Below are 23,914 nucleotides of genomic sequence, written 5' to 3'. Positions count from 1 at the left end.
CTATATGCATCCCTGACAGCAGATATGCATTTTACATTTTTAAAATACTTAATTATGTCTGATTTATAAGCATAAATATTGATTTATATTAATATATCATTTATAAGCAGCAAAAAAATCTCCCTACGAGGGTAAAATTTTATGGTATTGCTATACTTGTATAATGTGGGGTCCTCATAATGTAAGGTATACAGGATACACACAATGGTGAAAAGCGATCTGAAAAATCATACGCAAGAAAAGACGTCCCAGGAGGTACGTATTTGTGGAGTTTTTGTTTTCACGAGAGGTCACTGTGCGCGATTCGAACGCCTCTCGGGAGCGCGTGCCGTTCTCACGCAAAAAGCCGCCGGACTGACTGAATGACTGAACGATTGACTGGGCGGCCGGCCAATTGACCGACCCAGCCTCCCTCCTCCTATTCCATCCCTAAACCCAAGCGACGATTTACAAAAGCCGTCCAGAAAAAGAAAAGCCCTCAGCTGATTTTGACCGCATTTTTGGATTTCACCGCATTCTCGCCCCGTTATGAACTCGTTCGCTTTATTTTTTGGATTCTGTTATTTGTCACCTGATTTCTGGAACCGCTTTTCCCCGGACTCGAACCCCGGACTCCTCCTTCGGGCCTCCGCTCCGCCAACATAACACGACGAGCTAACCGGACAAACTGGTTGCGGCAGGAAAGCCCTCCACCCCTTAGTTTTTGCTTGAAAAAACTAAATGCAGCCATACGTACCTTCGGCCACGTAAATCGTGGTCTCCAGGAACGTCTGCGGGGCTACATTTTCAGAATGAGCTTGGGTTGCTTTTACACTCAAGAGTAGTGAGTAGTATCACGCTGTGAAAGGCTGATGCATTTACATGCAATTTTTGCATGTGTGTGTGTGTAAACGTAACATTCTGTAATGCATTCAGTTATATAAGGCCATTTCAGTCATCATACCGTAAACATTCTTCATCCTCTCATGCAGTCTAAACTGGGTGATTGTGTGTAAAGATTTTGGACATCTTCTTGGACACTTTCCAAACATGTCTTGAAACAGATCCTTATGATGCAAAATTATTATTATTTAGGATAGAGTGGCTGATCTTTCCTGCGAGCTGTCACTGGGGTGGTTCCTTTCAAAAGATTCAAATTTGTACCTAAAAGGTCCATATTAACACCTCAAGGGTACATATTAGCAGCTAAAAAGTACAAAAGTGTTCCTCATAAATTTTGTAGGTACTAATTTATGTCTGAGGTACCAGTATGGACCCTTTAAGTAAAAATGTGTACCTTTTGAAATGGCACCACCCCAGTGACAGCTCGCGTATCTTTATTTCTGAGACCCTGTACTTAAGCCCATTGACAAGAAAAAAAAAGTAGTGACTGCAGGTTAAAGGAAAGTAGTGTATTAAAATGACTGAGAAAGCACTAAAAATGTACTCAAAGGAACAGTACACACGTTTAAAACTACTTAGTAAATTACAATTGCTGAGAAGATCTGCTCAATTCATTTGAGTATTTTACACCACTGGATATACACACACACACACACACACACAGACACTCACCACGCCAGCTTCAGGGTTTCTCTTGCGGCCGTTGCTGAAGGTGGAGGCGAGGGTGGAGGAGCAGCTCTCATCATAGAGCGCCGTGCGTCCATCATTGATGGCCGAGTTGATGGATATGGTCCACATGCTGGAGGCGTATCCATCACAGTTACAGTCATCATAGCTGCCGCCGTCTCCAGAAGCCCAAACGTAGATGCTGCCTTTCCCACCACGACCCTGTCAAACACACACACACACTTTTAAATGAGAAGGCTGAAGTAATTGTATTTGGTCCAAATCAGGTCCAGTTTAAGGGGCCAAATTTTAAATGTCGAAACACCCCATTACGTATGATTTTTCCACACGTTTAACCACCTCAGCATTTTAATACCTTGATCATATCCATGTCATACTGTCATAATCACTAAAACCAGTACATTATATAGGTTATGATTGTTTTTATACTCTTTAGACAATATTTTGTGTTGCCTTATGTAACGGACGCCAGCTATTAAGTGCTGTGCAGGTAAACCTCACTCCCCTGACCTCTAAAGATGCTCTAACGACAGATGCTAGAGGTCATGGTCTTTAGCCTCCTTGTTGGAGCAACCAACTCCCACACGGAAGGTTGCCGGTTCGATACCAACTCGGAGCTTGTCGGCCGGCGTAGGATCAGCAGGGTTACACTTACCTCTAACTTACACCTCATAAAAAACGGTGTGGAGTTTTTTCTTCTATATGATTCATAAGCCTTTAGAAAAATGGCCACATAGGCAGTGTCCTCATAATTCATCATATCATTGTAATACCTGTGTCACAGCCATGTTAAGATACTAGTATTCAGCTTAAAGTGCATTTTATAGGCTTAAATAGGTTAACTAGGCAAGTTAGAGTAAATAGGCAAGTGATTGGACAGCAGTGGTTTGTTCTGTAGACAATCCAAAACAACAATAATTTTCTGAGCGGGTAATTTTTGAATGACAAAAGACCCATTAGGTATGTTTAAACGTTTTAAATTACAATACCTATGTCATGACACATTTGCGTCCTGATATGTCACAAAAACACGCTCGTGCACACACACACCAGTCATCATACAGATTACACTCACACAGCATCACAGAGGCGTCTCGAGACCTTTTACAGGCGGTGATTCAGCAGCCGCAGCCATTGTGTTTAAGCTTCTCATCTGAACATATAATTTAATGCTTTTAGCTGAATGCAGGAGCGCTCTTTTCTTCGGGTTTTAAATCGGCAGGCACCTGACGCCAGGAGATCTGAACAGTGCAATCGTGACCTTAAAAGAGGGCTTGATTATTGTGATTTGAACAGTACGTGGTGATTTACCATGCTAACATATCGAGGGCCGATTACGGTTCTCCCAGACCCCTGGGCTTCAGCACTCGCTGGCGTAAACAAATCAGAAAATAAGATCACGACTTATTATTTTATGAGTTACATCTCTGAATATTGAGTTTGTATCCTCAAATCTGAGAGTTATTTTATCATGACTCATTTAGTTGATGCTAACACTAGCACAACAGTATTTGGCGAATAATTTTCCTTGTCAAGAGGCTCATAAAACTGATGCAGTTTGCTAATATGTGCAATCAAATCTCAACTGTGTAATACAGTAAATTCACACTTACACACCTCGTCTTTAATACACAACAAACTAGACTATGTCAACATCAAAGCTTTCCCATATGAAAAAAGGACTGTAGTATTTCAACCGTACTATAGTAGAGTACTTGAATTAATCTGTTATCATGATTGCACGGTTGCTATGGTAACACAGCAACTATAGTAATTAATCTGTTGTGGGGATTCTACAGTTGCTATGGTAACACAGCAACTATAGTAATTAATCTGTTGTGGGGATTCTACAGTTGCTATGGTAACAGCAACTATAGTAAATAATGTGCTGTGGTGATTAAACAGTTGCTACGGTAACACAATAACTACAGTAACTAATATGTTGTAGTGATTCTATGGTTGCTATGGTAACAACAATAGTAATTAATTTGTTGTGGTGATTCTACAGTTGCTATGGTAACACAGCAACTGTAGTAAAAAATGTGTTGTGGGGATTAGACAGTTGCTATGGTAACACAATAACTACAATAATTAATCTGTTGTAGGGATTTTACGTTTGCTATGGTAACAACAATTATAGTAATTAATTTGCTGTTGTGATTCTATGGTTGTTATGGTAACACAAACCCTATAGTAATTATTCTGTTATGCCGATTCTACAGTTGTTATGGTAACACAAACCCTATAGTAATTATTCTGTTATGGCGATTCTACAGTTGCTATGGTAGCACAACAACTGTAGTAGTTAATGTGTTGCAGTGATTATACGGTTGCTATGGTAACACAACAACTAGAGTAATTAATGTGTTGTGGTGATTCAACGGTTGCTATGGTAACACAAGCACTATAGTAATTAATCTGTTGTGACGATTATACGGTTGCTACGGTAACACAACAACTATAGTATTTAATCTGTTGTGGGGATTGTACAGTTGCTATGGTAACACTGCAACTATAGTAATCAATGTGTTGTGGTGATTATATGGTTCCTACCGTAACACAACAACTATAGTAATTCATCTTTTGTGGCGTACAACGCATTTACCCAACTAAGGACTAAATGTCTGCTGTGTGTAGTTTTTCTGTACTTGATGACATTTCGGAGACTGAAAGGGTCTGTGTGTGTTCATAATAAGTTGCATTTATTTATTTATTTATTTTATATAATCACAGACGTTACACTAGGCTATTTCACACTATCATTGATCTGCAGTTATCATGTTCATAGAAATATTAGTAATGAACATTTATCCACAAACGCCCACCATTGGTAAACTTTCTACATTGGAAATGCTGTACTGTACCACTCAATGGAAACCTGCCATAAGTGACTAGTGTTCGATCTGGGTAACACTTTAGTTTAAATAATAATTCATACCATTTACTACTGGCTTATTACCTGTCTAATATTCATATATTAACTGTTTATTAGCACTTATGAAGTATCTACATAAGTAATACCAATACCTAAACCAAACTACCTTACTAACTATTAATAAACAGCGAATTAATAGCTAATTGAGCTAAAAGTCTTAGTTAATGATTTGATAGTTGTTAATAGTGTGAATTGCACATTACAATAAGTGCCCGATCTGTATTTACACTATATATGGCCAAAGATTCACAGAAAGAGAGCAGCTCCTGACTGATACTGAAGCTGTGATAATAAAAGGCTGCTCTTAAAAGACATCAACAACAAAAAAGATAATGCATACTTGAAGCCTTCACCCACTGCTATTTCTGTCTTAGCTGATTTCAATAGCAAAGGCCTGCTGAAAACACACTGATATTACTGGCCTTGACAAGTGGAGCCGCCTCATGAATCCTGCTCAGCTCGGCACCATTTATACATATTAGCCCAGGCGATCTGTGGAGACATGAGTGGTGGACAGAGGATGTGCACTAAATGACAGGTTCAGCGAGCAGCTACAACACTGTGCAGAGCTGACATCTGTTAGAGAACAGCGCTGGAAGAGCCTGAGATTCTGGACAGGGATTATGCCAGCTCAGGCTCATTAGAAACACATACCTCAGCCTACATTTTTGTCAAATGTAAAATACATTGCTCCGTGTATGATTAGTTGCACATTTCAGATGACAAATCCACCAGAGGGCGCTGTCTACATTTCCGTGAATCTGAAATACGTTACTTAGGGTATGTTTTGTTGCACATTTCAGATGACAAATCCACTAGAGGGACTGTTTACTTTTTTGCAACTGTTAAAAAGTTAGTTGAGGTACGTTTTTTGCAAGTTTCAGACGACAAATCCACTAGAGGGCACTATCTACATATTTGCAATACTGAAATTCTGTACGTTACTTGAGGTATGTTTTGTGGCACATTTCAAGTGACAAATCCACTAGAGGGCGCTGTGTACATTTAGTTTCAGATAAAACACCCACTAGAGGGTGCTGTCTACATTCTTGCGATATGAAAAACGTTACTTAGGGTATATGTTGTTGTACGTTTAGATGAAAAAAACACTAGAGGGCGCTGTGAAATTCTGAAATATGTTACTTAGTCTATATTTTTGCTGTACATTTCAGATATATGTCCTTCTTGAACGCATCCAGAAGAAGGTGGAGCTTGTCATTCAGATCAGCTAGCGAACCACTGAGCTAAACCCTCCGCTAAATCCAACCAATAGTCTTTTCAAAACGTCACTGTCAAAACGAGTCTACATCATCTACTGTTAGAAACTACCCTAGTGCGTCGTCTGCTGTCGAAAACTAGCCTTGAGTGCCATCTGCTGTTAAAAACTAGCCTAAAGCGCCATCTACTGTGAAAACTAGCCTAGAGCACCATCTAGAGTGCCATGTGCTGTTTTAAACTAGCCTAGAGTGCCATCTACTGTTAAAACAAGTCTACATCATCAACTGTTATAAACTAGCTTAGAGCGTCTTCTGCTGTTGAAAACTAGCCTAGAGCGCCATCTGCTTTAAAACTAATCTAGAGCACCATCTGCTGTTGAAAACTAGCCTTGAGCGCCATCTGCTGTTAAAAACTAGCCTAGAGCACCATCTAGAGGGTCATGTGCTGTTATAAACTAGCCTAGAGTGCCATCTGCTTTAAAACTAATCTAGAGCACCGTCTGCTGTTGAAAACTAGCCTAGTGTCATCTGCTGTTGAAATCTAGCCTATAGCGCCATCTACTGTTAAAAACTAGTAAAGAGCGCCGTCTAGAGTGTCATGTGCTGTTAAAAACTATCCTAGAGCGCCATATACTGTTAAAACGAGTCTACATTATCTACTATTAAAAACTATCCTAGAGCGTCTTCTGCTGCTGAAAACTAGCTTAGAGTGCCATCTGCTGTTATAAACTAGCCTAGAGCGCCGTCTGCTGTTGAAAACTAGCCTAGAGTGCCATCTGCTTTAAAAACTAGCCTAAAGCCCCATCTACTGTTAAAAACCAGCCTATAGCAACATCTACTGTTAAAAACTAGCATATAGCGCCATCTCCTTTTAAAACTAGCCTAGTGCGCCCTCTAGAGTGTCATGTGCGGTTGAAACCTAGCGACGATTTTGCACCACAGTTCTAGTTCCAGTACAAAATGGGAGCATAAATGTGGTTTTATTTTGAACCTGGATGTGTAAATGCACTGCTATTTTCAGATTGTGACATTATTTTCTGAGTTGTGTTAAAGCTGATGTAAAGTGGCAGAGAGAGCAGGAGGACTCTGAACTGCAGGTTTTATCTGACTGGAACAGATGCTGCAGTTCTGCTCTAGATTTTCCTCTCTTTTTTCCTCTCTCTCAACAGTGACAGGGGATTCATGAGGGAATCGGTTTAGCCACGCTTACCCTGTGAGGTATTCTGCACAGCAGTGTTTTATGAAGCAAAACACGTGCCAATATTTCACAAACAGAACCAGCATGTTACAGACAAACATGATCTGCTTTGTAAAGAATCACTCGACTCGCAAACAAACAGAAACCACTAAGTCAGTTTGAGCAAAAACCTTAAAGTGCAGTCTGCTGTTAAATAAAAATAGCCTAGAGCGTCACCTGCTGTTAACAACTGGCCTACAGCACCATCTGCTGTTGAACACTTGCCTAGAGCATCCGTCTGTTGTTAAAAACTATCCTAGAGCGTTGTCTGCTGTTAAAAACTAGCCTAGAGCGTCGTCTGCTGTTATAAACTATCCTAGAGCGTTGTCTGCTGTTATAAACTAGCCTAGAGCACCGTCTGCTGTTAAAAACTAGCCTAGAGCGCCATCTGCTGTTTTACCCTAGCCTAGAGCGCCATCTGCTGTTATAAACTAGCCTAGAGCGCCATCTGCTGTTATACCCTAGCCTAGAGCACCATCTGCTGTTAAACACTAGCCTAGAACATCCGTCTGTTGTTAAAAACTATCCAAGAGCGTTGTCTGCTGTTAAAAAATATCCTAGAGCATCATCTGCTGTTAAAAACTAGCCTAGAGCACCGTCTGCTGTTATAAACTAACGTAGAGCGCCATCTGCTGTTAAACACTAGTCTAGAGCACCATCTGCTGTTATAAAATAGCCTAGAGCGCCATCTGCTGTTAAACACTTGCCTAGGGTCTCCGTCTGCTGTTAAAAACTATCCTAGAGTGTCGTCTGCTGTTCAAAACTATCCTAGAGCGCCATCTGCTGTTATACCCTAGCCTAGAGTGCCATCTGCTGTTATAAACTAGCCTAGAGCGCCATCTGCTGTTATACCCAAGCCTAGAGCACCATCTGCTGTTATACCCAAGCCTAGAGCACCATCTGCTGTTATACACTAGCCTAGAGCGCCGTTTGTGGTTTAACTATTGTCTTAAGTTCGTCCGCTGCTAAAAACTAGACAATTTACCTTATATGGGTACATTTACGTTACTCTCCTGGGAAAAGCCTGATACTAATGCTGACTACAGCTGACTAATTTTTTCTTTTATTTACTTTATATAAAAATAAAAAGGGTTGAATTAATGCCAACCATATCTAGCAACAACCCACTTATTGAGTACCTTGTTGACTCCGTCGGCCATGGCCTGCAGGGTGAGCTCCCGGGGGCCATCCACCGTTTTTCCGTCATCGGTGGGACCCCAGCTGGCACTGTAGATGTCAATAACCTGTGGCATGTGGCTGATGGAGGATGCCTCGATGATGTCTGTCATGAAGGGCTGGTCTAGCATACGAATTCCTGCAGAACAAGATTCAGGACATTGATCATTTCATGAGCATCTTGGGACCTGGTGAATCTGCGTTTGACTGACAGGGTTGGAAACAGAACCACTATCTCACGTAGCATAGTGAACCGTGCAAGGGCATAGATTAAGGTCCAATCCCAATTCTACCCCTCAGCCCTTCCCCATACCACTACCCCTGGTTTTGCTTGTTCACGTGAAGGGTTCAGGCTGTCCCAGTTCTCTTTAGCTTGAAGACATACTAGGCTAAGTGGAATTGTTAGATAGCCCTTGAAACAGAGATCTGATTGTGTGATCTGATCTGGCCAAAGCTGGGCCAGAGATATTTTGCTACGTGACATTAAAACACACATGGAATCTTCCTCAACATGACAGGGATGTAAAACCTTCCCAGAAGGCAAGGATCACGGTGAGTGTGTCTGTTTTGGTGGAGGACTGAAGCTAAACAGAAGATATATTCCCCATTCACTAATACCAGATACTCGTCTTTCCTATTGTGGCCTTTGAAAAGAGAGAAATCAATGTGCTGCAGAGTGTAAATGCTGCAGTTATTGATGCCGATGTTTGTGTGGCCTATTGAATACTGTGGGAAGACTACAAGTTATCCATTTAGCTGATTTTCCATTAGGCTGAGAAACAAAGGGAGTCATTCATCGTCTTTATCGATTGTCCAGAAAATAAAACATCGTCTCGATAGAATCCTGATTGATCAGTATAACTACCAGAATTCACAGGGGTTTTGTTTATTTGTTTGTGGTTTTATAAGGCTTATTCAATTCTGCTCAGATCCTGCTGATGCGTAAGAACTTAACCGAAGCGATGAGGTCATCACCTACCTGCTACCTTGGAGTTGTAGGCCACGCCCACCCCACAGATGTTGTTGTTGGAAACGGCAGACACTTCGCCAGCACACCGGGTACCATGACTGAAACACAGATATTACAGTGATTTCTACTTTGGATATAACAATTAAAGATGGACACACTGCAAAAACTAATATGATTTTGTCTTGTTTCTAGTCCAAATATCTAATTAATCTTAAATCAAGAAGCATTTTCTAGACAAACAGAAATAATTTTAAGAAATAATATGCCAAAATTAAGTGTTTTTCCTTAAACAAGCAAAATAATCTGCAGGTTGAGTAAGAACTATAGTCTTATATCAAAACAAATCTTTAAAAAATTATAAAAAGTTTGACTATAATTGAAATGAACTGAAATTAGGACTTAACAAGGGCTCCAAATCTGATTTAGCTTCAGTGGTATTTCTCTCATCAGGTGTGGGATTCAATGTGATGATGTTCAGTTTAATTCAGCATTTCTTTAGGGCTAATTAATTCAACTAAAAAGTAACTGGCATTACATTTGGTCTCGCTTTACATTAAGTGGCCTTATATGTAGACCTAATATATATATATTTACACTGTAATTAATAATTAGTTACAATGTACTTATTGTGTACATACAGGTATTTAATCAAGCATAAGAACTATTTGTAAACATGTATGTAATTACATCTGTAATTAATTGCTGCAATTACATTTATAATTACACTGTTGACCATCCCTTACCCCCTAACCCACTTTTAAACCTACCCATACCACTAAACCTCAAGAGCACCAGAAGTGTTCTGCGTACATTATATTCAGTGGCCTTAACTACTATGTTCTTGCATGTTAATATAAATATAAAGTGGGACCTTACATGTTTTTAAAAAGTAACTTAAATTAATAATATTATTAATGATATTACTTAATAATATAATATTAAATAATTCATTCATTCATTTTCTTTTCCGCTTAACCCCTTTATTAATCAAGGGTCCCCACAGTGGAATGAACCACCAACTTATCCAGCACACGTTTTACACAGCAGATGCCCTTCCAGCTGCAACCCATCACTGAGAAACACCCATACACTCTCGTTCCCCAATTCCCAATTCCCCTATAGCGCATGTTTTTGGACTGTGGGGGAAACCGGAGCACCCGGAGGAAACCCACGCCAACACGGGGAGAACATGCAAACTCCACACAGAAACACCAACTGACCCAGCCGGGACTCGAACCAGCGACCTTCTTACTGTGAGGCAATGGTGTTATGCTGAAATGTGTCATAATGGTCTTCTCCATCCTCAGCAAGAGCCAGAATGAAGTGTGATGCGTCTCTCCTCCCTCCTTACACACACACACACACACACACACACAGCAGCATTTCTATTTATATACAGTGTGAGCATCTGAATGCATGAGTCTGCAGCTCACAGGATATTACTGCTGCTCACATACACACACACATGCTGGAAAAACACAACACACACTCTGCTCTTTCAGCATGTGCACACTGTAAAAACATGGCGAAAAAACATACACGCACGAACACACACACACACACAAATGCACACACTGTGGATTTGTGGGTGTGTGTTTGTGCATGTATGTTTTTGTATGTGCATGCACGTGTGTGTGTGTGTTTGTGTGTGTGCATGTGTATGTCTGTACGTGCGCAAGTGTGTGTGAGCATGTGTGCGTTTGTGTTTGTGTTTTTGTAAATGTGTGTGAGTGTGTGCATGCCTTTGTTTGTGTGAGTGAGTGCATGTGTCTGTGTGTGCGCATGGGTGTGTGTCTGCATGTGTGCGTGTGTTTGTGCATGTGTGTGTGTGAGATGGAGCTTTACTGACTGAAGTCTTGCCAGTCCACACTGCTCTTCCTCCTGCTGAGCACCTTCTGTCCACCGTAAACACAGGAGAGTTCTCTCTCCACTGCTATTTTGTTTTTATTTTATTTTATTTATTATTATTTTGTATTTTATTTGAGCTTATTTTAATTTAATTTATTTATTTTCGATTCAATTTATTTTTTATTTAATTAATATTTTTTTCTTTTTAATTAAATTCTTTTCATTTATTTTAAAACTTATTTTATTTTAATTTAATTTAGTTTTATTGTATTTTTTATAAATTTTTTATAAATGAATTAAATTAATTTAATTAAATTAAAAATTTATAAATTTTTATAAATGAATAAAATTAATTATTTAATTCATTTATATTTTTAATTTAATTTTTGCTTATTTTAATTTAATTTAGTTAATTAGTTTTTAAATATTTTTTCATTTCATTTATTTATTATTTGTTTATTTATTTTTTTAATTTTTAAAGTTTTATTTTATTTTAGCTTACTTTGATTAAATTAATTAATTAATTAATTAATCTGCATCACAGTGGTGCAGTGAGTGGCACAATTGCCTCACAGCAAGAAGGTTGCTGGTTCGAGCCTCAGCTGGGTCAGTTGGTGTTTCTGTGTGGAGTTTGCATCCGGGTGCTCCGATTTCCCCCACAATAGGTGAATTGGGTAAGCTAAATTGGCTGTAGTATGATTGAATGTGCATGGGTGTTTTTTTTTTATTACCCTAACTTTACCCTAATTACCCTAGTTAAGCCTTTTAATGTCACTTTAAGCTGAATACTAGTGTCTTGAAGAATATCTAGTCTAATATTATGTGCTGTCATCATGGCAAACAGAAAAGAAATCTATGTGTACTATGTGTAGGTCTGAGTGTGCATGTTTAATGAAGTGTATTTGTGTATTAAATGCATGTGTTGTCCTCAAAGTCTTATTGAACACTGAGTTCTTCTTCAGTTTTAAGGCAGAGGTGAAATGGTGGTGTTAAAAAGCTCTTCTTCTGGGTCGTTCGCCTGTGGTCAGAGAGAGGACGGTGCGGTTCTGTTAATGCATCTGGGCTGAGAGCCAGAGAAAGATGGCTTATAATGGAGCTGCGTGTAAGGAAAATCAATACGGAGAGCCCTTCATCCTTCAGCGCTCACTGCACTGCTGGAGACACAGATATCTACCTCAGCATCTACTGACCCAGGAACAGCTCTTTTACATTTTATACTCTTAGAAATGAAGCTGCAAAACCTGTCGCCGGGATGCACAATATATTAATTCAGCAATGTGCACAAATGCATTAAAAGATAAGCAATGTTGAGTGTGGCATATAGTTAACCAGGAGCGGCAGAATTGTATTTATTTACTGTAATTATATGGAATTTATATAAAATGCAGGGTTTCAAACCATTCCTTCATGTTATCCCAACACAAATTGATAAAGTTAACTTAATCGTTTTTACACATTGAAGTGGATTGAACATAAAATAATTAAATTTTGCCCAAGAAAACCCTTAAGAATTGTGTTGCTTCAACTCAAAAACTTACACAAAAGTCCTTATTTTCAGTGTGTCATTTCCAGTCTGATCTCATGACAAAGTTTACAAGCTAATTTGTACAAATTCATGCGAGTTTAATCAAACAAAAATGTATGATTTTAAAAAGGAGGTGGCACCTAACCCCACCCCTAAACCCAACCGTCATTGGTTGATGAGCAAATCATACTAAATTATATGAATTAGATCATATGAATTTCATACGAATCAGCCTTCCTATGAAATTCATATCATCTATTTCATATAATTTAGTATGAATTAGAATTGTCATCTTAACATCGATATCACAATGTGCACATGTGCAATGGTCCGCAGTTCTGGACTATGAGTTACTTTTTCTAACTTTTTAAAGTTAAAAGTTGTTGGAAGAAAGATCAAAGTCCCATAATGCAATTTTTGAAGCATCAATAAAGGGGGAATCATTCAAATAAATAGATATGCAATGTTGAGTTTCAACTGTAGTTGAATAGGAGCCTCAGAATGGTATTTAATTCCTGTGTTTATATGGAAATTTATTTTAAAAATTACGCGAAAATAGTTCTCACTTAGAATTTTAGTCTTACTGTAAAAAAATACCCATAAATGAACAGTTTATTGTGTTTTGTGTTTATTTATGGTGGTAAATTGCATTATGGGATGTTAATCTCTGCTCTGTCCACATTTGATTTTAAAAATTTAACTCTACAGTTTAACAAAGTGACTTTTAATGACATTTTACTAGTTTGAAAAGATAAAATGTATAAGAAACAATATCTAAAGAAGTCTGTAAAATAGCAGAACATGTGCTGCAGTTTATTACAGGACACAATAAATCTGATCATGTCTTGATGTTGACTGATTTGATGAGGACAGTGCGGTCTGACTCTGCTCAGACTAAAGTCTCATCACTGAACAGAAATAATGTCCAGTATAGAATATAAAGTCCTGCTGCAGTGGAGACAGAATGAATATTGTGTCTGACTCCATCATGAGCTTGGAGGACTGCATCCATACATCTCTGACATGACTCAAATCACTGATTAATAAAGTCATCTGGAATGAAGAAGAAAGCCTTCAGCAGGACTCCCAGAGCTCATCAAGAGTCTCTGTGTTCATCTTCAACGCCTCCTTCTTCATCAGCTCAATAATGTTGATGTCTGGTGACTGGGCTGGCCAATCCTGCAGCAGCTTGACCTTCAGGAGCTTTGATGTGGAGGCTGAAGTATGAGCAGGAGCGCTATCCTGCTGGAGAATTGTCCCTCTCCTGTGGTTTGTAATGTAATGGGCAGCACAAATGTCCCCAAACCCCAAACCATGATTTCTCCTTCACCAAACTTGACTGATTTCTGTGAGAATCTTGGTCCATGCTGGTTCCAGTAGGTCTTCTGCAGTATTGGTGATGATTGGGATGCAGATCAGCAGATGATCCAGCAGAGAAATCCACCTTCTGACACTTTTACACATCATCAACTTGAAGTCCAGTTATTATTTAATGCTCTCACTGGAATCGATGACAAGACGATGGATAGATAGACAGACAGACAGACAGACAGACAGACAGACAGACAGACAGACAGACAGACAGACAGACAGACAGACAGACAGACAGACAGACAGACAGACAGACAGATAGATAGATAGATAGATAGATAGATAGATAGATAGATAGATCTTGTGATTACCTGTTAAACCAGTCGTCGGTGTAGCGCGGGTAAGGGTATGGGTCGTTGCTACTAAAGTCGAAGCTGGCTTCTGCGTTCTGAAACACCAACAAAAAAAGTTTAAAGTCATTAAGTTTTACGAATATCTGACAATCATCTCAACATAAATAAGCAACGTCGTGAGTTTGCCAAGTACAACACGGTACTGGATTAACATCTGTGTTGCTCCTGGAACATAATTTTTGTTGGAAAATGTAATCTATAGCTATTCCCTACCTCTAAACCCAACCATACCTGTAAACTATTCCTAAAATCAGAGGGCAATAATAGTTAGATAACTATCATGTAGAAGTACTTAGTATTAAGATAAACTGTAAACATATCCCTTAATTCTGATTGGCTGATTGGACTATTGTTCCAGGATCAACATAGATGTTTATTCAGGAGCACGTCCTACTTGGTGAAATCAGGTTGGCGACACAAACAATGAGCTTCATTTCATTAAGAAATCGTCTCAGGAATCCTCATTGTGCTCGTCCCTCATTAAGCATCCGTCTAGTTATTTGTTAATTAGGAGGTTTATTTCAGCCACATTGACACCTGAATTATGTGAGGAACTTTATTCAGCTCTGACAAGAAGAGAAATGAGGTATAAAATGTGTGTGACGTAAAGAAAATGTAAGATCGCAGTATGAGTCAGTCGTGCTCATCAAGATATACATGTGATTCAGTGATCAAACAATGTGGATCATCTAGAAATGTCATATATGGAAATATATGCAAATTACACATATGACAAAAAGTTCTTGTTTGGGTTTTGCATATATTTAAAACATTTGTCAAATACTGTATATCAAAATATTGCAAACATGCCAGTTTATATGTTTTTTTTAAATCTTTAGAATTACAAATATGTACATACATGTTATTATCTATTATACAAATGTGTGGGCGACACGGTGGCACAGTGGTTAGTAATAATAATAATAATAATAATAATGATGATAATAATAATAATGATAATAATAATAACAACAACAACAACAACAATAATAATAATAATAATAATGATAATAATAATAATGATAATAATAATAACAACAACAACAACAACAACAACAATAATAATAATAATAATAATAATAATAATAATATTAATAATAATAATAATGATAACAACAACAACAACAACAACAACAACAACAATAATAATAATAATAATAATAATAATAATAATAATAATAATAATAATAATAATAATAATAATAATAATTAATCTGGGAATTATTAGGGACTGATTTTGAGTGTGGGATCTGCAAACATAAAAATGAAAAACGGAAAACATTAAAAATAAAAACTGCCAAGCTACAGCAGTTTTCTCATGCAATACATCCACTAAAAAGAGAAACTATTACTTAAGTTGCATTGTCCATAATATATCTAAAATATTGCATATTATTCAATAATATGAATGGAATATTTGCTATTTCTGCCCTCAAATTTATGCTGATTTTGCTAAACACACGGAATAAATAAATAAATAAATAAACAAATAAATAAATAGATAGATAGATAGATAGATAGATAGATAGAATAAATAAAGTAAATAAAGTCCATTAAATTACAGAATTAAATTTAAATTTCTGGTAAATTTCTGTAATTCAACAGCCGTTATTTTCGTTTTTTCCCGGGACCCCAGCTGCTGGAAATAAAACGTAAAATTATGGATTTTTTTACAGTGCACTTGTTTGGCAACTAAAGTGTCGAGTAATAGATCTACTGAAAAACAGAAAAAATGACACAAATCATATAAACATCTGCAAATAAGTCAATAATATTACTAAAATTAATATGACATTTGAATATATATATATATATATATATATATATATATATATATATATATATATATATATATATATATATATATATATATATATGCCATTTTTAGTAGTGTAAAGTGCTGTATTGTCTGTGTTGGTGTTGTATACAGAAACCCTGTAGTAAACTGCAGCACAATTTTTACTTATTTCTCAAGATATTGTTTTTATGTACATTAGTTTAAACATCTAAAATGTCACTTAAAGTCACTTTGTTAAACTGTAGAGTTCAATTTTCAACAACAAAAGTGGACAGAGTAGAGATCAACATCCCATAATGCAATTCATCACTGTAAATAAATCCAAAGCACACTAAATATGGAAACTATTCATTAACAGATCTTGTTTACAGATCGACTAAACACAAGTTTCTGGTTCCTATCAGTGGATAAATGATGAATCTGAGCGTGTCACTGAGAGGAAGGAATGACCACAGGAGCACAAAATATCTGTTAATTATCTGTTAATTAGCAGATTAGTGGTGACCAATGAGACAATGCCAGCGGATTCAGCCATGGAGGAATAAAACAATGTATCAAGAATTTCTTCCAGCATTTTCTTCAGTGTTGACTATTGAGAAAGCTTAATGCGTGTGATGCTAATGAACATCCTCTTCTTAATTAGAAAGGAGATTTTAGTTCTCGGCTGCCAAGGACATGAAACACCTTCCTAATTGTTGGCTCTTGCTCGTCTGTCAGCGGGGTTTAATGACGGCAAATTTTGATTTAGCTTTAGTCTTAGAGACACACCAAACAACCGCACAGATGAAAACCAACTCAAGTTGCGTTACGTTTGATTCATTGAAGTGCAATTTGATTAATTGCAATCAAGACCTCACATCCTTTTGATTTTACTACCAAAAATAAATCAAATTTACCCAATATAATCAGAAAGGTTTTCACAGACATCCAGGAAGATCTTTATATACGATCCGTTCATTTTCCTCCATCTTAGTCCCTTTACTCAGCAAGGGTTGCCACAACGGAATAAACCACCAACTTATCCAGCATGTTTTACACAGCAAATGCCCTTCCAACTGCAACCCAGTACTGAGAAACACCCATACACTTTCACATTCACACACACACTCATACACTAGTTTAGTTGATCAGTTCACCTATAGCGCATGTGTTTGGACTGTGGGGGAAACCGGAGCACCCGGAGGAAACCCACGCCAACACGAGGAGAACATGCAAACTCCACACAGAAATGCCAACTGACCCAGCCCGGACTCGAACCAGCGAACTTCTTTGGCTTGAGGCCATAGTGGTATCTACTGAGCCACAGCGTCGCCCATCTTTATATATAGTTAAGGGCAAAATTATTTGCCCCCCTGTAAAATATTTATTCTTTTTAAAAGATTTAGAGTAAAATATTTTTATGGAACAAGGAAATTTTCACAGTATTTCCAATAATTTTTTTTCTGCTGATATTGTTTTATTGTTCTTGTTTTATTTTGACTAGAATAAAATTAGGCTTTATTTTTTTTATAATTTTAAATTCAATATTTTAACCCCCTTGTTATGATCGCTAGTGGCTATATTAGTCCACCACATTATGGACCACAACTCCCTTCATGCACTTCACACACACAGCTGTTCCACATTTCGTTGATTACACACACACACACACACACACAGCACAAAGAGCATCAAAGACTGATAACAAGGACTATTTAAGCTGCACAGACACACACCTCAGGCTGAGTCTTGTTCACTGTATTGTAGCATTAAGAAGCGTTACCCTATTTAGTCACTCTTTGTTTGATCTTTGCCTGGTTTTCCGTTGTTGCCTGTACGAATCACTTGCCTGTTTTTTGACTACAATACTGGATTACCTGTATGATCCCAACCATTCTTTGTTAACTATATATATATATATATATATATATATATATATATATATATATATATATATATATATATATATATATATATATTTATGGCGTCATGGTAACGCAGTGGGTAGCAAAATCACTTCAAAGCAAGGTCTCTGGTTTATATATATTGATTGTCTCCAGAATAGTAGGCCTCCGTCGGTCAGTGTTGACCATGGATGACGTATCCTAGCTCTTATCTTGAGGCATGACTGATTGTCTGAGACAGCGTCGTTGGTGGCTGAAGAGACCAATACGGGAAAGGCATTTTTTACCACAGCAGTGGCATTGATAGGTGGCTCCCTGGCTCACGTTCTGCACCTTTCGGTGAACCCGCTTGTCCTCTGACGCATGCATCATGTTCTTCTCACCTGACTTGAGCTGTTTGGTCAGGGTGTACCTCCATTTCAGGCGGTCTGCTGCGAGGTCTTCCCAGGACTTGGTGTTTATGTCGAGGGCTTTCATGTCCCTCTTCACGACATCTTTAAATCTCAGAATTGGGCGTCCTATAGTTCTCTTCCCAGATGAGAGTTCTCCGTAGAGGATATCCTTTGGGATTCTCCCATCCTCCATGCGGCGCACATGGCCAAGCCAGCGCAGGCGATGTTGTCGGAGCATGATATACACGCTGGGAAGGCCGGCTCGAGTCAAGACTTACCCTAATTACCCTAGTTAAGCCTTTTGATGTCACTTTAACTGAATACTAGTGTCTTGAAGAATATCTAGTGTAATATTATGTGCTGTCATCATGGTGAAGAGAAAAGAAATCAGTTATTAGAAATGAGATATTAAACTATTATATTTATAAATGGGTTGAAAAAAATCTCTCTGTTAAACAGAAATTAGGGGGAAAATGTAAAAGAATTCAAATTTAACAGAAGGGCAAATAATTCTTAATATAAGTTTTGTTCAATATGAATATATCCAACTATTCCCCCAATAAAGCCCCTTTAATTTGCTTTACTTTCCCCTTGTGGTTATTTACAGCATATCTGCACTGGTGTTCCACATGAGTGCGTTGAGTTATATATAACTATAGTAAAAGCTTTTGTGAATCACAACAGAATTTTCCTTTAGAAAAACTCAGACCATTAAAACGCAACCATCAATGCTTCTGGCACAGAATAAAGAGCCTGGGAAAGTAGAGCATGATAATGGCCAGCGAGACCCTGAACACAGAACTACAGACAGCACAGGAACAAATGACACATCCGTCCACTATACAGCAGCACATCTGTACACGGAGTCCATCTGAGCAATCATAAGAAAGACTCATATACTCTGCTTCACTTCAGCTCACAGGAAAAGAGGAAATATTGTCTAGTCTGCGGCCCTGAAGGTTCATTAAAGGAGAACAAGGATACAATCAGGGTTTCAAAACATCATTACTGATCGCAATTTAATGAATCTTCTATGTGCAAACACAGCAGTTATTTTTGAAAAGTTGGGGATGAAATATATTCAGAAGGTTGTTAAAGCCAATTGTGACAACAATTAAACACAATAGGACACACTGGGACACACCAGAACACAATGGAACACACTGCAACAAAGTGGAACATAATGGGACACAAGGGGTGACATTGTAACACAATGGGACACAGTGAAACACAAAGGGACGAACTGGAACACACTTGGACACAATAGGAAGCAATAGAAAGCAATGAAACACAATGGGACACAATGGGGCCAAATGGACTGCAGTGGAATGCAATGGGACACACTTAGATGCAATTGGATGCAATAGAACACAATAGAATGCAATGGGACACAATGGAACGGAATGGAACACACTGGAGCACAATGGCATGCAATGGAGCACAATGCAACGGAATGGAACACACTGGGACACAATGGGATGCAATGGAGCACAATGCAACGGAATGGAACACACTGGGACACAGTGGGATGCAATGGAACACAATGCAATGGAATGGAACACACTGGGACACAATGGCATGCAATGGAACACACTGGGACACAATGGGATGCAATGGAGCACAATGGAATGCAATGGGACACAATGGAACATAAATGGGACACAAAAGAACACAATGGAACGCACTGGGCCACAATGGACGTAAATGGAACGCAATGGAACACAAATGGGGCACAATGGAACACACTGGAACACATTGGAAATAAATGGAGCACACTGGAACACACTGGAACACAACAGAATGCATTGTAACACAAAAGGAACAGATTAAAACACCACGAAACACAACGGAACACATTGGAATACAACGAAACACAACAAAACACACTGGAACACAATATATTTCCTAACCCTAACCCTTACACATTGGAACACAATGAAACACACTGGAAGACAATGGAACACACTGGGACACAATGGAACACAATGGAACACAAATAGGACACACTAGAAAACACTGGGACACAATGGAACACAATATAAATCCCCTTCCCTAACCCTAACTCTAACACATTGGAACACAATGAAACACGCTGGAAGACAATGGAACACACTGGGACACAATAAAACACAATGGAACACACTGGGACACAATACAACGAAATGGATTCAAACTTTACCAACTTCAGGTTTTTGTCATGTTTCTAGTCAAAATATTTGACAAATATTTTATGCTATTATATAATGCTGTATATTAAAATATTCTTTTATTATGCTTCCTAAATAAGGAAGCATTTCCTATAGTCATAGTCAACAGCATTAAAATGTCTTGTTTTCAGAAACAGTAAAATGAAATTAAGAGCATTTTCCTTAAAACAAACAACATAATCTGTAAGTGGGTTTATCTAAATAAACCCACTTAATTTTGACATTATTTCTAAAAACATTACAATATTTTTTTACTTTTCTGGCAAACTCAGTGTGTTTTAGGAGATTTAATATTTGGATTTTAAACAAGACAAAGACTCTAGGTAAGAGAAGCAGTGTGAAATCCTTAATCAGCCTCAGTCTGAGGCTCTGGTGTTGTGTAACAGGCCAGTGGTTGTAAAAAAAAGAAAAGCACAACAAAGGAGTAGAGAACAAAAGCAGCGTTCATAATAAATCCACAGGGAATACACAGGAAATTACATGAAAAAACATGAATACAACCACCAAACACGGACACACTAACAAAACAACACCAGAGCTGGCACAACGGAAAACCACGGCTTAATTATTGACTAATCACTGACAAGCAGAACAGGTGTGTGTCAGTGCCTGATATGAACATAACCTATTCTGTGTATAAACTATTAGACCAGATTATAAGTGCTTTAGCTTTTATTTGTATTTGATTCAATACATTTTCATTTATTTAGTTGTTTTTTGTAGTAGACATTTTTAGGCAAATAACTAATATAGAATTGGATCAGGCTTTATATGTATAGCTGCGTCCCAAATCGCATACTTATGCACTATTCTACGCCACTTTGTAGTATAAATAGTGTAAGTAGTGTGTTCACACTGAAAACTCTAAAAATAATAAGTGCACTTTTATTACCCGGATAACGCACTCATTCAGCCGGTAAAATGATGTGTGTAATGATGGACACTTTATGCACTCAACGACCACAGGTTTGCTCATGTAGCTGAAGGGGCGGAGCTATCGGGTGCATATGTTGGATAATTTTATTTATTTTGGATGGTGAAAGCAAAATTCTCCTACGAGAGTGATTATAGCGCCTCCCTATGGTGAATGCAGTTATACTCATGGCAGGTAATATTTAATAGTTTGATCATTTATTTCACTGATTTGGAGACTGTCAAACGTCATCAGGGAAACGGTTTGAATTTCTGCTTAGTAAAAAAAAACATTAGTTGCATTTTGGGTTTTTGTTTCGTTTCTAGTCCAAATATCTAAAAGCTCTTAAATCAAAAAGAATTGTCTAGACAAGCACAAAATTGTGTTTTTGCTTATTTCGATTTATTTCAGCCTGATTTAAGAATTTTTAGATATTTGGATTAGAAACAGACACTTATCAAACAACTTTTACCAGTATTAAACTGCTTTTTTGATGCAAAATTATTTTAAACATTCCCTACGCCGATTAAGAAACTTAAATATTTATAGGCTACTACAATAAAAAACCTTCACTCTAAATGTAAAACTAAGTAAAATGACTAAAAAGCTCAGTGAAAGCCCGCAGCCCACAACAAAGGTGGAAAGTTATTGCGTGTCATTACATTTATCAAATTATTTACTACAAATGTTCTGTAATTTTGCTCACATGGATAATTGAATATCAATCAGATGATGTCATCATGCTGCTGTGCTGTCACCCAATCATTGCATTGCTGATCATGATTTCGAGAATCGATAGATTAGTCCTTCACGACACAAGCAACGATCTCAGGTCAGTTTATCGAGACATTTTAATCTGATTCACGAACTTGTTTGAAGAACCAAATTAGCTGAGATCCAGGATCAGATCCAAATCATCTTAGATCATTTAATCTAGGCACGAAGAACAGACCCCGGGTCTACATTTCTGAGGACAGCGAAAAACGTAGCCACATGTACGTCTGCTCGCAGTTTCTTTTTTTTCCACCAGAGGCTCAGTAGTTTTTTGACGCAGTGGCGCAGTAGGTAGTGCTTTCAACTCACAGCAAGAAGATCGCTGGACTGCAGGTTCAAGCCTCGGCTGGCTCATTTGGTGTTTCTGTGTGGAGTTTGCATGTTCTCTCTGCGTTCGCGTGGGTTTCCTCCGGGTGCTCCGGTTTCCCCCACAGTCAAAACACATGTGGGACAGGAGAATTGGGTAGGCTAAAATGTCCGTAGTGTATGAGTGTGTGTGGATGTTTCCCAGAGATGGGTTGCGGCTGGAAGGGCATCCGCTGGATAAGTTGGCGGTTCATTCCGCGGTGGCGATCCCAGATTAATAAAGGGACTAAGCCGACAAAAAACATAAATGAATGAATTCCTCTCGCGCGGCCTCTTCTCACACAAGTTCACCAGAGGGCGCAATATACACTTCAGCCGACCAGGCCAGCTTGCTGAGGATGGAATGACCGACTGACCCACCCTCCCCCTTCCTTAAACCCAAGCGACAGTGTTTTCAAAAGCGTTTTCAGCCTGTTGTTTATGTATTTTTGTTTTACCCGCTTTCTGGAACTGTTTCACGCCAGACTCGAACCCTGACATCGTGGTCGACTCCACTTTGTGTCCCAAGTCCACCAGTGTATGCGGTAAGCCACTGGATAAACTTGTAACATTGGAAAAGTCTTCCACACAGAGGTAAGTGGTCAGCCGCGAGTGTAACGGAGACCAGCTAGTGAAGGGCTGTGCAGTTAAACCTCACTCCTCTGACCTCTGAAGGTGCTAACAAGGAGGCTAAAGATCATGGTTTCCAGAGCAACCAACTCCTGTGCGGAAGGTCGCCGGTTCGATCCCAGCTCAGAGCGGGTTGGGTGGTGTAAAACCGGCGGTGTTACACTAGCATGAAAAGAAACAGAAGCTGTGGTGGCTCCATAGCATTTATTTTAAAGATGAAATACGGCCAAATGTGTCTCCGGCCACATAATTCGCGATCTCCAGAGATGTAGACAGGGGTGTGTATCCACAATGAACCAGTGCTGCAACCGAACAATTAGGCTGTCCCAAAAAAACAAAACAAAACGTAGTTTGATCAAGCAGTAAAAGTTATTTTGGAGTGTATCATCGCTCTAAATGTAATGTAATGTAGTGTGTATTTATATAGTGCATTTATTGTGTTTGGCCATACACCCAAAGCACTTCACAATCATGAGGGGGGGTCTCTCCACACCACCACCAGTGTGCAGCTCCACTTGGATGATGCGACGGCAGCCACAGGACAACGGCGCCAGTGCGCTCACCACACACCAGCTATTGGTGGAGTGGAGGGATAGTGATAGAGCCAATTCAGTGGATGGGGATGATTGGGAGGCCATGATCGTAAGGGCCGATAGAGGGACTTTGGCCAGGACACCGAGGTTACACCCCTGCTCTTTCACGACAAGTGCCATGGGATTATTAATGAGCACAGAGAGTCAGGACCTCAGTTTCACGTCTCATCCGAAAGAT

The 23,914-nt window shown here is 38.6% G+C and overlaps 1 protein-coding gene across 6 annotated transcripts in view; it reads right to left on the bottom strand.

The window, feature by feature from the left end:
• pcsk2 (proprotein convertase subtilisin/kexin type 2) overlaps window positions 1-23,914 on the bottom strand; it is a 69,216-nt gene that overhangs the window by 22,090 nt on the left and 23,212 nt on the right. For all 6 annotated transcript variants that reach the window (XR_015504874.1, XR_015504875.1, XR_015504876.1 and 3 more), the window contains 4 exon segments: window positions 14,160-14,236; window positions 9,114-9,202; window positions 8,098-8,273; window positions 1,555-1,770 (listed from right to left, as the gene is read on the bottom strand). Coding sequence is in view for 1 of the 6 variants with exons in the window: in NM_001142266.1 (NP_001135738.1) it covers window positions 1,555-1,770; window positions 8,098-8,273; window positions 9,114-9,202; window positions 14,160-14,236 (558 nt within the window). In the remaining 5 variants the exon portion in view is untranslated.

The sequence above is a fragment of the Danio rerio genome, chromosome 13 (genome assembly GCF_052040795.2).
Source record: "Danio rerio strain M-AB ecotype USA chromosome 13, GRCz13ab, whole genome shotgun sequence".
NCBI classification, from domain to species: Eukaryota; Metazoa; Chordata; class Actinopteri; order Cypriniformes; family Danionidae; genus Danio; species Danio rerio.
Note: the sequence above shows the minus strand (reverse complement) of the source record. Positions and strands in the feature narration are given on the sequence as shown.